At 39.7% G+C, this 14,974-nt stretch overlaps 1 protein-coding gene and 1 non-coding gene across 2 annotated transcripts in view; both read right to left on the bottom strand.

The window, feature by feature from the left end:
• Positions 1–14,974, bottom strand: part of STT3B (STT3 oligosaccharyltransferase complex catalytic subunit B) — a 72,168-nt gene that overhangs the window by 3,696 nt on the left and 53,498 nt on the right. Inside the window, exons 10-15 of the mRNA XM_040963917.1 lie at positions 11,314–11,525; positions 9,860–10,047; positions 9,172–9,343; positions 7,910–8,083; positions 5,567–5,680; positions 1,820–2,032 (exon numbers count right to left, since the gene is read on the bottom strand). Coding sequence (XP_040819851.1) covers positions 1,820–2,032; positions 5,567–5,680; positions 7,910–8,083; positions 9,172–9,343; positions 9,860–10,047; positions 11,314–11,525 — 1,073 coding nt within the window. The remainder of the gene's footprint in view (positions 1–1,819; positions 2,033–5,566; positions 5,681–7,909; positions 8,084–9,171; positions 9,344–9,859; positions 10,048–11,313; positions 11,526–14,974) is intronic.
• Positions 6,592–6,695, bottom strand: LOC121146292. Its single transcript, XR_005882171.1, has one exon. It is a non-coding gene; the product is annotated as a U6 spliceosomal RNA (small nuclear RNA).

Here is a 14,974-nt window from a genome sequence, read left to right as displayed (position 1 = left end):
TAATACAGGCAGCAGCTTAATTCCCTTTGCCATAATGCTGGCACCTGAGTACAGAGTACTATCAAGAAATATTTTCTGTAAAAACTTAATGTTCCTCAGGACTGTGCAAACATGTAGCTGAGTGCTCCGTTGGGCAGTGCCAATGGGATGCAATCCTAGTGCCACCACGCTAACTCTGTGGTGGCAGGGAATTCTCGGAAAGACAGCTTTGCCAGGATCCCTGTCCTCAAAGTCAAACTCTTGGGAAAGGAAAGCAGACAAAAGCATTCATCTTTGGTGCTAGCACAAGACGACAGATTACAAAACCATGCACAACTCCCTGCTATCAGTTACTGCAACATATTTTTGGCATGTAAGACAAATTTGTATTTGTCCATGCATATTTTCTATTTGATGGGAAGACAAGCGGTCAGAATAAGAAAATTTATACTATATTATCAGGGAGTTCAACAGCACCGCCCCCAACCAGAGAAAGCAGAGTTTAACTAGGTTGTGATGTCTACACAGCAACTGCTTTGGGCCAGGCAGCATGTGGTCTGAGTTTTACAATAGTATGCTTCTTGAGTTTGTCTTTCCTTCATGTCTATGAAAAATAAGATCATTTGATTTCTTTGTCATCTTACTTGTAAGTAAATTTCATATGTGTTATCTTTGCAGACATTAATGTAAGACATGGTCTACATCTGGCAAGAAAATAGTCCTATAAAAATTCAAATCATCTATATATTCTGAATATAACTGAAGTATATTTTAAGGGCCAAGATACTTGCTTCTATGATGTAAAATAGCTGATCCACACCATGTAAAACTAAGTGTCCTTTCAGCAAAGACTGAAACCAGTCTAATAGTCAGTATAAGAACTGTACATTATAATAAAACCTTAATAGTTCAGCTGACTGCTCATTATTTTTAATCTCCCACAGTACCGCAGTCCATCTAAATATTCATTTTTAGTAATCTTTTATGGCAAAAATTAAGAGTTCTATTCAGCTTAAGTGAGCAAAAATGACCCCCAATAAAATAATTCATCGTATCAAATATTTACTGAGGAAGGATTACAATAGTTTCATAATCCCTCCTGTAATCTGTTATGATTGTAATAATCTTGGGAAAAATTTATTATTTTTACTTATGAAGAATTCATCCACTTCAAGTCTATCCTTTATTCAGTGACTACTACAATAAAATACTGAGAATGGAACATGAAATGCAGTATGTCTGACAAAAAGATGAGAAATCAATACAATTCTACTATTGGACAATTTGACACTTTTACTTTCACAAAGATTTAGAAAATGATGGACACAAATTCATTTTACTAATGAGAATGGCATAAAACTAAAGCCAGATTGCTTTCAGAAAAGTTTCAGTTAGTTCACGGACTGTAATGCTAGTCCTAAGAAACTGCCGCTTGGGATAGATGAGGTGTTTGTGGCTAGCAGGGATGGTATTTATACATATATAACCTTCAGTGATTCTGCATAAACAACCCTCAGCTAACCTTTTATAGAAATGACTTCTCTGGGGGCTTTTATTGCAGTGCAATGAGTTAAGCTGCTACCTCTGATGCCAGCATCCCATCCAAAGGTGGGTGCTGGTCCGTGTCCCTGTAGCTCCCTGGGAAAGCTCTGGCTAAGTGCCCGGGCCCATGCATCTCCATGGGAGACCAGATGAAGTGCCTGGCCCAGTCCCACTGCAGACACTGGGAGTGAAGTAGTGAGGAAATCTCTTTCCCCATCTTCCTGTCACTTTGACTTTGAAGTAAATAATTTTGGGAGAGAGCAAGAGGGAAGGAGGGCAGACTTTGCTTGACACCTACCTTCTTTGACAAATATTTCTGTTTTGGGACTATGTTGGTGACTCGAGGTTTGTGATCCAGCGTCTCCCTGTTATCAGGTGCTTTCACCTTATATATCCTAACAAGCCAGTGTTCTGATGTGAAGGCTTCTTCTAAGTGTTTGAATTTAATGTCCTTGTTCCCAATCTCAGCATTCCGTGTTCGGTCAAAACCTGGAGGTGTACGAAAATCCAGCTGCAAAAGTAATGTCAGTATTGGATATTAACCATATTGGACAACACTGTGTTAGAAGGTTGTAAATGACACAATTAGAGCAATACTCTTCCCTTAAACAAGGAAAACAGAATGAAGTGATACATTAAGTGTTCTCAGTGTACCTAGATAGAAATTGAGAAAAAACTAAGCACATTAGATTAAGAATTTCCCAGAATCCCTAAGTAGGTGAGCAGGCTTCAGTTAGAGGGAAACCAAAACACTACAGGAATCACACACGCTGGTGGATGTGACTGCCATTTCCAGATCCTTCCTGCGGAGGCAGACCCGGAGAGCTAGTAGTCACAGTTCAAGTAACTGCATCTTGCCACCTGCTTGGGAGACCCGGATTGCATTTGAGGATCCTGACTTCAAGCCCAGCCACTGCAGACATTTGGGGACTGAACACATACACACACAAAAACAAAACGCACACAGTAGAAATCCACCCAAAACCTAAAACACCAAAATGCGCCCAGCACACAGAAGGGTCTTTCTTCTGCCTCCGGTTCCCTGCAGTTTTGCCTGACTGACTCTCCGTGGGTCCAGCCCAGACGGAATCTCTGCGACAAAGTACTTTCCTCAGGCGAATGCCTGATGCGTCTCCCCACTACTTCCTTCCAGCACCCTGTCTTCACTCTATGGTATATACTGCTAACATTTTAATTTATTTTTAACATCATCTGTATCATTCACAAAGATAAGGTGTCTGATGACAATCTTGGTAGAATTATAGCTTTATCATCCAGTTTTTTTTTTTTAAGATTTATTCATTTTTATTGGAAAGGCAGATATACAGAGAGGAGGAGAGACAGTGAGAAAGATCTTCCGTCCGATGATTCATTCCCCAAGTGAGCACAACAGCCGATGCTATGCTGAACTGAAGCCAGGAGCCAGGAACTTCCTCCAGGTCTCCCATGTGAGTGCAGAGTCCCAAGGCCTTCGGCTGTCGTCAACTGCCTTCCCAGGCCACAAGCAGGGAGCTGGATGAGAAGTGGAGCCGCCAGGATTAGAACCGGCGCCCATATGGGATCCCGGTGCATTCAAGGCGAGGACTTTAGCTGCTAGACCACGCCACCGGGCCCTATCATCCAATATTATTTGTTAAATAAATGCACAAAGAAGCAATGATACCATATCCCAAAAACAGAAACTTCACAAGAGGTTAACAAACCAAATAAATGATGGGCGGTAGATTAAAAACAAAAACAAGGAGGGAAGGGAATTTTACAACCAATTCTATTCCAAAGAGTGGATCATTTGCTCTTATTTATCTAAACCAGTGAAATGTGTACTTCACATTTTAATTATATGCAATTCTTGAGTGGGGCAGGCATCAAAATTGAAAACATGCAAGAAACATGACTTTACTAACACTGTTGCTGAGAGAACAGAGAAGATAACTGCTCACTCCAGAAATTAGTTCTTAACATGTGAGTGCATCCTTCTTAGCATGAGCAGCCCTTGAAAAACAAAAAAACAAGAAAATCTAGATTTTCACCTTTCCCTGTGTGGACACTGTCTGCGGGGTAATTCCAGTTGAGCAATTCTGACACAGATGTCCAACTGTCTAAACCCACCTGGAAGCAACGCTCCGAACAAGGACAGGATAGAAGCAATGCTATTTCAAAAGTGTAGTGTTTTAACTGATAGTGCTACAGGGACACTTCACTCAAGGATAAAACAGATCTTACAAATCAGTTCGTCTGAGGTTCAAACAAACCCCTTCATTCTGGATAGTTACCTTGGACCTTGGTGACAGCACTAAAGTTGAACAACTGGGTCCAGCATGGTAGCCTAGCGGCTGAATCCTTGCCTTGCACATGCTGAGATCCCACGTGTGCACCAGTTCACGTCCTGGCTGCCCTGCTTGTGGCAGTCAAGGATGGCCTAAAGTCTTGGGACCCTGCACCCATGTGGGAGGCCCGGAGAAGACTCCTGGCTTCAGCTCAGCTCAGCCCAGCTCCGGCCGCTGCGGCCACTTGGGGACTGAACCAGCACGTGGAAGATCTTTCTCTGTCTCTCCTCTCTGTAAATCTGATTTTCCCAATGAAAAATACGGGGATAAGTCATTTACACGGAAATCTTCGTATTACTTGGTACTGTATTCATGTAATCTAAAAGATATTTTAAAAAGTCTGAGGGGCTGGCACAGTGCTGCAGAAGCTATTCCTCAGCCTGTGGCTCTGGAATTCTTAAGATTCCAGTTCAAGTCCCAGATGCTCTACTTTCAATTCAACTTCCTAAGGACAGCTTGGGAAAGTTGCAGCATATGGCCCAAAGCCTTGAGCCTCTGCACCCATGTGGGAGACCCGGAAGTTCTTGGCTCCTGCCTTCAGACCAGCCCACACTGGCCGCTGTGGCCATGTGGATGTGAACCAGTGGATGGAGAATTTACATCTCCTACAACCCTTTCAAATTAAATCAAACACCTCAGAAGTAGTTGGAGGAAAGCATTTCTGTTGTCAACCCTTTTCAATTTACAGTAGATTTACTAACAAGAAAAAAATAATCACCCATAAGAAAACTAAAAAAAAAAAAAAAAAAAAAAAAAAAACAAAACTCAGTAGGGCTTAAAATTCTGGCTTATATAGCTTGCTCTATAAGAGCAAGTTTGTAGAAAAATGACAGGACAGAGGGAGAGGGTGCTTTCTGGACTCTGAAGATGGCAGGTGTGACAGGGTAACTCCTGCAGTGGGTTTACACTTCCCTGGCTGATAAGAGTCTGAATTATTTTCAGTCAAGGATTTATACCTTGTCTTTTGGAAAGTATTTTTTTTTTTCCATTCCAGTTGATGTTCTGTAATTGTCTTTGGCTCAAAAACAAGTTTTATTCCATAAAAGAATACTGCGAAGTGATACATTTTTTTCTTTCAAAAATCAAGCCATTAACCCCATTCCCCGTCATTTATTGACAAAAACTAAGAGGTCTAGAAAGGTTCCAAATAAGTTTTAGGATTATGTGACGGGCCAGACCTATGACACCAAGTCTACTGTCCTCTCGGCCACAGGCCTCTTTGCAGATTCATTTCGCAGATCTTGAAGCTTTCTATCACACCCTTCCGGCCAGTGTACTCTTCTGTGGTAAAAGAGAATGCCAACACAGCGAGCATCTCCACTGGTTACACAGTTCCAGCCCAACGTGGGCCTTTTTCTGCCAAGCAGTACCATGACCTAGCTGACACTGTTCCTGCTTGGGAAACCGCTCCCTTGGAGAACCGTACCGTTCAAAAGCATGTGACCAAAGGGCAAGGTGGCAAGCAAAAGTTGGATTTGAGACTATTGCTAATGAATATTTTGGAAAGAGGTCTTCAATCTAAAATTTTCTTCCTAAGTTCTCACATGAAAGTTTCAGATACTTAAATCCAGTGAAAAACAAAAATGAATATTTAGATACGCCTGTTTCTCTATACAATGCATTCAGAAGCATTATTACCTTGTTTTCTATATGCAAGAAAGATTTTAAAACGATTAAGGTTTTTGAATAAATATTACAGGAAAACTGATGTAACTAACCTGCATTTCTCCAAATCTGTAGTATGACATTTTATACATAAGGCAATTCAACAAAGTGGGGGATCCTGCTTTGTCTACACGGAATTCTCCCTGTGGAGTGAAATAGTCACTTTCCTGTAAGAAACAAACCAAAAATTTCCTTGTCAAAGTTCAATTTAACACATTCAAACCTATAGTTTCCTCTTATCCATTTCCCCGTAAGAATCAGTTTGAGATATATTTAGAAAGCTATATTGTTACAGTTAAGAAACGGATTTTTAAACATATCATAAAACCGTAGTAAGTTAAAAACAACAACAACAAAAACCAGCACTCACACCAGTTTAAGATCAGGCAGGCTGGCTCTCTGCAACTGCCCTATCCAGCCCCCCTTATTATTCCTTTTAAAAAATTCTTTTGGTGTTCTTCCCCAATTTTTCCAAATCAACTCTAAAACTGGCTTCTTTGTTTGGCGAGGTGAATGTTTAGTAACTGTCACAATAATTTCAACTGGGTTAACTATACATTAACCTCGAAGAGAAAAATTGGCAACATAGCTTATCTCTGACCCAGAAACCACTTTTTAGGAATTTATTCTGTAGACATATTTGTTTATAGCTGAAATAAAGAACGCAAAAAAGTTATATACCGTACCTGCTTGAAACTGAAAACAAAAAACAAAAAAACCCAAATATCCATGAATAGGGACAGGCTAAATAAACCTGGGTATAGAAATGTGGAAATGTTAAAGAAAAACAAAACAAATAAAAGGAACAAAGTTGTCCATATTGTAAGAAGGAAAAATTGTCAAGATGTATTGTATACTGATTATACCTCTGGTACTAATTTCTTATTTAACAATCAAAACAGTAGCGATTCCCAGGGAAGTTTTCCTTATTTAACAAAACCATATGTATTTCCAATGTAGAACATATTCTGAACATGTACACTGTGGAATAGTTAAATTAACATCCATGTTACCTAACATACATGTGTTCTTGTGAGAATATTTAAAAATCTACCTTTAGACACACACATCTATGCTTTGAAACATGGAACGCTTCAGGAACGAGTGTCATCCTTGCACAGGGACCATGCTAGTCTTCTCTGTATCGTTCCAGTTTAGTGTATGTGCTGCCGAAACAAGCACCGTTACACTCATGTTTACAGAGTGTTAATCATGGACTTTTCTCTGTTAGGGGGAATGAAATATTTGCTACATATGTCTTCAAACTTTATGAACCATGTGTAGACTGACTCACAAAGTATAAAAATGAATTAGAAAGCACAGAATTTCAGAATAACTGCATTTATGAACCTTCAGAGCAGGTATCTGGAAACAGTCCTTGATCTTCATCATAACTAACCCTGCCAAAGCACAGCCTCAAGAGAGCATCTTACATCCCGAGAACTGGGTCCTAGGAGATTAATTCTACAAGCCAGTAATGCTTAGTATCACAATTCTTGAAAACCCTCACATCTGATTATAGAATTCAAGGCTTTACTGCATCCTTGTCATTAACACAACTGGTTTTTTCCTGAAGGATTCTTTTATCAATCAGTTTTGCAAATTTTATTCCCAACTTTTATACTTTTACCATAGTCTCAAAACCTCACACCAGAGTAAGAAAGATAAAATTTAGCTATAAAACAAGCATAGTATGTCAAGGATAATCATGGTACACAAAACTGGTTTTCCAGAGAAGTGCCAAGTCTGTGGGAGGGAAGGTGTTCCAAGAGGACCACAGCACAAACAACATGGCAGACAGGTCAAGGAGAGACCGAGGTGCCTCTCGGGGGACACAGGACTCTGGCAGAGCTGGGACAAGAGACAGGCAGAGAGCTGGTGTCTCCAGTGAAGGAACCTGGACTACTGATTCCATTCTGTTTCATATCAGTAGGTTGAGGCTTCATTCACATTACTACAAGCTCTTACAAGAGCACTACCAAGTCTTCACTGGTCATTAGTGATACCCTAAGTCAGCCACCCTGTATCTCCAATCTGAGAGTGAGATGAAAGCACACAAGCTGACCTCCACAAAGTACCAAGCTGGTCCTTTTCACTCTTACCCTAAGCCTGCTTTAAATGCCTTTCTCCAGAATACATTGTAGATTTTTAAGTGGCTTAAATCAGTATCATAGTGCTCCGGAAGTGGAAATGAGATAAAGGCAAAGACAGCACTTTCTAGGAATTGCCCCATAGGGTAGAATGGAAGTATCAGGGATGAATTTCCAAACTTACAATCTAAGAGATGCTTCTAGTACAATTAATAAATAGAAAAGTCAGAGTAGGTGTCCAATTGGGGGACAGGAATAAACGAAACACAATTAGTAACGTAAGGAAACTATTCTTCCTATTCTTACCCGAATGTCTTTTGGATGCTCCCCTTCAGCTATTCTAACCATCCAGAGAAACTTATTGATATCATCACCAGAATAGCCAATGACCCCTCCAAAAATAACCAACACGTAATCTACATCCAGAGTCCTCATAATTTTATAGGCTGCTGTTTCATTAGAAGACATAGCTTTTCCCACCTACAAAATAAAATGGAAATGAACATACATTTTTATCTCAAGACTTAATTTAACAGGTTTAACTTCCTTTTGCACAAATCACTTACTATAAATTCAACAAATTTCTAAAATATATAAACATTTCATAGTATAACCAATTTATAGCAGAAGTAGCAAAACCCAAATGTGTCTTAATATTCTGTTAGGTTATTGTTTTGGGAGATTAACATTTTAAAATCAAAGAGACAAGTTTAAAATACATAATTTCTAGAATCTCAGGCCAAGGCTGGTTAATGCTTTTGCTAGCACATGTTTATATTCATCTTATCAAGTACAGCAGCTAGCTGATGATTAGCTAAAATATTAACACAAATGGAGTTTAGTTAATCCAGTTAAAATTAAAACTTTCTATGCTTATTACTTCTAAAGATTGATTTTTAAAAAATGTATCTGTAAGGCAAAGTTACAGAGAGAAGAGACAATCTTCCATGCTGGTTCACTTTTGCAAACGCTGCAACGTGTGGGTCAGACTACAGCAAGGACCTGAGCTGCTTCTAGTCTTCCCCACGGGTGCAGCGGCCCACCTGGATCATTTGCTACTGCTTCTGCTTTCCCAAGCGCATTCGCAGGAAGCTGGCTCGGAAGTGGAGCAGCTGGGACCTGAACCAGAGCCCACACGATGCTGACATCATGTGCAGAGGCCCACGTGGCCCCCTCTTTAAAGTACAAAGAGGTAACTACCTGAGTTTCTGTGATTACTTTTAACAGAGAAAACACAACTTGCAAAACAAAAAAGTACAATGCATTCGTTTTACATAGCTGCTTTATTATACAGAAAGCCAAACACATCTGAAGTTCCCAATTTGGCCATATTTCCAAATACGCTAAACGTATTTTGAAATCTTACCAAAAATCAGGCTATAATTATGCTTAAATACTGTTCCTAAAAACAAAATAAGCGTATTTTGAACTCACTTTATTGGCTGCATGTGTGAAGAAACATTTTGGGAACTAGTAATCAGAGTATTTTTACTTACATCTTTCATATTTACTCCTAAGTGAATCCTGACATATATATGTATTTCTGATTTTGTTTTAAAAATTCTTACCAGTGCTATGTGGCTGTTATTCCAGGTGTTATTATCCACCAGAGTAGTTCTGTTAGCCATTCCAGCTATCTGATAGCCATAATCCCACCAAGACATCACCCGAGCATGTTCATCTGTATTTTGTCTTAGCCAAAAGTAAGCTTCTCTAAAATCATCTAAGATATTTCTTGTGCTGAAAAGAATAACAATATCCCTTTAAATGAGATCTCATAAATGTGAAGAGGAAAATTTAGGTGCTAAACCACTGAATAATGTCATACTTAAGGATGAGAATTAACTTCCACAGAAGTGAGCGAAATTAACAAAAAGCCAGACTAACGCTTCTCAAACTAACATGCACATAAATTTCCCAGGCATCTTGTCAAAACATGGTTCTCATTCAGTTCTGGGGTACAGTCTGAGGTCCCCAAGTCTAGCAAGCTCCCAAGAGAAAGAGAATCAAGCGGACCACGGCCATAGATTAACTGCCTGCTTTTCCTCTGATGTATCAGAATCACCCGAGGCTGCTGAACCACAAATTCCTGTGCTCCCTTCCCAGGTTTCCCACTTAAAGGATTAGCCTAAGACCAAAATTATGCATTCTTGAGGAAATGTGGGAAAACCAGTAAAAACTAGATTGAAAATGCACAGCCTCAAAGAAAAAGCAACGTGAAATTGCAAATCCTGTTGCAGCTGGGTTTCTTCTTACCCATCATGATTGTAGGAGGCCAGGACCACGCTTGGACTGGAGTAGGCGTTACTTGTGACCCACGTGCAGTGGACTGCGAACATCATCAGCAACATCAGCATCAACATGGTGACAATGCTTTTGATATTGGGGCCTAATCCCTCTTCAGTTTTTTCCTGTTCAGTCACATGCTTCCTCACTTTACCTGCCTGAACACACAAACCCGGTTAGGCAGATGTAGCACTTCAAGTTGGAAGGATGCTAATGTATCACCTGAACTCTATGACTTACAAAAGGTATACCATTGGACATTCTTTGCCGAGTCAGAGTGTTTGCTAAAAATCATCATGTAGATTCTAAAACGTCAATCAGAAGGGTTCCTGGAAATATGCATAACCTACAAACTAGTAACTAGGCCGTCAAAACAGTATCCTCAGTAAAAAGCTGCCCTCAAGCCCAGCTGTTCATGTTGCAAATACAAAGGAGATAACTGAATGATTTTATTCTTAATATGTAAGTCCTTATACAATTTAAATTCCATAATCTCAAAATGGATATGCAGTTATAATCCAGACCACAAAGGGCTTCAGAACAGGAAAAAGCCGTATTATTAGAATCATTATTAGAATTGCTAGTCTCTCAATTTCAAATCCTAAAAGACTGGTTAAAATGAAGATTACCTCTAGAAACAAGACAGACATGCCCCCGCCACCCAAACCACCCACCAAAATCAGTTCAAGTTCTACACTAAAGCTGATGAAGAAATCATAAATTACAAACAAAAACAGTATGTGCTTTATTAACATAAATCTTTATGAATATAATATTAATATTAATCTTACATTAAGGAAAAAGTTCACTAAGTACCCACACTGGAAAGTATCATTATTATTTCCTAGTGTTTAAAAATTCAAAACATTAAAATAGCAGTTACACATATCATCCAAAGGAAGTGCTCCAATTCTTACAAGACTTTCTACACTCTAACCAAATACAAAATCACGGTTACACAGCTGGGGAATAATATGATAAAAAGGAAAAAAAGGCATTATATGGGCTACCTGCCTATAAAAGGCACCATTCAATGAAGATCCTTTTAAGCATCTTTTAAATACCACTTTATAGGCCAACACTGTTAACTTCAATGACAAGTACTTATCCACATGGTTTCAAAAGGGTCCTGATAGCACCAAATATATGTGATTTAACAGAATATTCAGATTTTGCTCTCAAAAACAAAGTTTATGTATTTAGATAATGACCAAAACCAAAAATTTCTTCTAATGACAATATTTCTCATTTCCTATTTTGAGCTAAAAGCCCAAATGCGATTTAAATCAGACAATCTAAATGGTAAACCAAAAACAATTTCTCCAACTCCTCATTTAACCACATTTCTTAATATGTACAGTTCTTATATTTAAAAAAAAGGAAAGCACATGAAATTTCTAGAGGTCTTACTTTAGATTTCCCACCTTATCATACAAATTCCCTGGATTTCTTCTGTCATCCTCATCACTGCTGTCTTCCACAGGCGGATTTTCCCTTTTCATGTCATCCCCCAAATAGTGCTCAAAAACATTGGAGAAGGCGATTGCAGACAGCATGCAGACAACTGGGGTCAGCGTCAGCATCAGCCGCACCATCACTCCAGCAAAGTAGACCGCGCTGATTGCATACAGAGCAACTGCAAAGACAGGCCGTCTTACCACACTTCAGACACAAAAACGTCCCCAGGACACTGAACCAGAAAGTACAGTACACTGCAGCATAAAACCAGTCCTAAAGCAAACAAATATTTCACAAAATACATATTTCTAATATAGTAAATAATGACCAACTGATTAAACCATACTTAGAAAGGCTAATGTTGAAAAAAAAAAAAACTATGCATCTACTGTATAGCAAATGTTATCATGATTAAAATTATAGGAAAGGGGAATTACAGTTAATTCACTTTTTTGGTAAAGACATTATATGATGGCCCTTCAAAAGGCTCAGGAAATGGAATCTAAAAGATATTTACACATGTGTGATTTCTCCACATAATTTATGCTTTTGTACGTGATATCAGTCAGGTGGTCCACACATAGAAATGAGAGTCCTGGGATTTTACCTATGTCAAAACATTTATTATTGTTTTCTTTTTACATTATTAAACAAAGAATAATGGGTATTCTTTTAAAGGACAGGGTGGATGCCTCATGACTTGCAGTTGAAACTTGCAAAGAATCATCCTTATTTGATAACAGAATGCGCAGGGACACTGTCAGGATAGAGAAGGACTTTCTTTGAGAAAAATCTATTTTTATTGGAAAGTCAAGATATACAGAAAGGAAGATCTTCTGTCTGATGATTCACTCCCCAAGTGACCGCAACGGCCGGTGCTGCGTCTCCCACGAGGGTGCAGGGTCCCAGGGCTTTGGACTATCCTCTACTGCTTTGCTAGGCCACAAGCAGGGAGCTGGATGGGCAGTGGAGCAGCTGGATATGAACTGATGCCCATGTGGGATCCCGGCACTTGCAAGGTGAGGATGTGGCCACTAAGCCTTCACACCAGGCCCACTGAGGCTCTTGATCCAATTGTTCAAAACTCTTTTCTCGCCTGCAGTGGATCTGGGCACAAGAGTTTGGGTGCCATGGAGCACAGAATCCGTTCCATGGAATCATGCATTGTGGTGCAGCTAGTCAAGCTGCCACTTGTGAGGGGCACCGGTTCATGTTCCAGCTGTCTGTTTCCCATCCAGCTCCATGCTAATGGCCTGGGAAAGCAGCAGAGGATGGCCCAAGTACTCAGGTTCCTGTTACCCATATAGGAGACCTGAATCAAGCTGCTGGATTTAGTCTAGCCCAGCCCTGGCTGTTGCAACCATCCGGGCAGTGAATTAGAGAAAGGAGTGTCTTGCTCTCTGTAATTCTTTCAAGTAACTTTTTTTTAATTATGTAAAGCTGAGTTAAATGAGATGTCTGTGGTGTTTTTGCTGTTAATTACCAGTTCTCTTCAGTCACAGCACAAGTCTAATTCCCCCTGCACCTCCATACTGATGGTCTCTACTGTGGGTTCTTAAAAAAATAATGATTTTATTTTTCTAATTACACCACAACAGGGATTTTATTCTTGTTCTTGTATAAAGCCTGCTTTAAAGATGGTATGGGGCCCAGCATGGTGGCCTAGAGGCTAAAGTCCTCGCCTTGAACACGCTGGGATCCCACAAGGGCACCAGTTCTAATCCTGGCAGTCCCACTTCCTATCCAGCTCCTTCCTGTGGCCTGGGAAAGCAGTCGAGAACAGCTCAAAGCCTTGGGACCCTGCACCTGCGTGGGAGACCCGGAAGAGCTCCTGGCTCCAGACCAGCTCAGCTCTGGCCACTGCAGTTACTTGGGAAGATCATTTTATGGAAGATCTTTCTATCTCTCCTCCTCTCTGTGTATCTGACTTCGCAATAAAAATAAATAATAGAAAAAATCTGAATCAAGATCTCAACAGAGCTTTTAGACAACATGCTAGCCACAAAAAAGGGGTTTTACCATTTCTGGCTAAAGGCTAATACTTTTACAAATCTGGACTTCAAAAGCATCAATTTAATTTTCTTCATATTTGAACTTTAGAGAAACAGAATCATAAGATATATATATGCATACATATATATACATATATATTTAACTTGGTTCTGTTATTTTTACCTATGTGATTTGTTTATACATTACACACTGTATTATAAATATATAGAAACTTAGTTAACTTTTCTAATAACCTTTGAAATGTGTACTCTTTAACATATCCTTTGATTGATATAGGCATTCTCTTTTGTATATATATCTAGGATGGAATTACTGGGTCTATTCTTAGGAACCAAATGTATAGTTCGATGATACAATATGAACATGATTTTATTCAAAGTCCATTAATCTAGACTAAAATTTCACTCAGAGGATCATTGCTTTTTTTCTCCCCAGAGTGCACTCTGAAATGACTTAAGGTATCACTCCTTTTGAGTGACATACAAGTTGAAGTCCTAATACTATAAAGTGTCTGCTTATGTGAACCTGTCCATATTAGAACATCTTTCTCATCTTCCGTTTTGACCAAATACAGAACAGTCTGGCCTCAGCTATGTCATGATCAAATCACACAGAAGCCTTGGGTATTTGCCCGTTTTGTCTATTTACATTAATGACTGTCACATCTCAACACTTAGGTTTTAATTATTTTTAGAGATTTAATTGTATAAAATGCAGACAGACAAAAAGAGATCTTCCATCTGCAGGCTCACGCTCCAAATGGTGGCTACAGCTGGAACAGGTCAGTAGCAAGGAGCCGGGAATTGCCTTTGGGTCTCACGCAGATGACAGCAATGTCCATCCTTGAGACACTGTCTGCTGCTTCCCAGGCCATCAGCAGGGCACTGCGCTGGAACCGGATTACCTGGAACTTAGCAGCCAATGGGGGACGCAGGCCTCCTCACCAGCAGCAAACCAAGCCACAGCTCCGGAGCACCTGCTCTGACAGTTTTCAAAAATTTTCCATTTTAACTCTTATTGGCTGGAAACAAATTACCAGGAAGATGGTGTTCAAGTGTAATCTTTATTCCATCACAAAACATACTTTGCTTTGGAACTTGGATTATGGATATTCCTCAAAACTGCCAATTATCAAATCTGACTTAGAAAATGTAGTTGGGCCTGGCATTTTCTGACAGCATGAGTTAAGCCACAGCCTGTAATGCCAGCAACATACACAACTGTCCAGAGTCCTAGCTGCTCTAGTTCTGATCCAATCTGCTGTTAATGTGTGACAGAAGTATAAATAGGATGGTTCAAGGCCTCGGGTACCTGTTACGCAAGAGGGAAACGCAGGCAGGGTTCCAGGCTCCTGGCTTTAAACTGGCTCAGGCCCAGACACTGTGCTTGCTCACATGGGGAGTGAACCATCAGATCAAAGATTTCTGTGTAATTCTTTCAAATATATCAATCTTAAATAACAACAAATGAAACATGGTAACCATAAAGCTATAATGTCCAATTCTCTTTTACTTTAAGATTTTATTTATTTTTTACTTGAAAGTAACATTTACAAAGAAGACAGAAAGACCTTCTGTCCACTGGTTCATTCAAGTGACTGCAATGGCCAGAGCT

Source organism: Ochotona curzoniae, unplaced genomic scaffold (assembly GCF_017591425.1).
Source record: "Ochotona curzoniae isolate NIBS_2020 unplaced genomic scaffold, NIBS_Ocur_1.0 contig_1302, whole genome shotgun sequence".
Taxonomy (NCBI): Eukaryota; Metazoa; Chordata; class Mammalia; order Lagomorpha; family Ochotonidae; genus Ochotona; species Ochotona curzoniae.
Note: the sequence above shows the minus strand (reverse complement) of the source record. Positions and strands in the feature narration are given on the sequence as shown.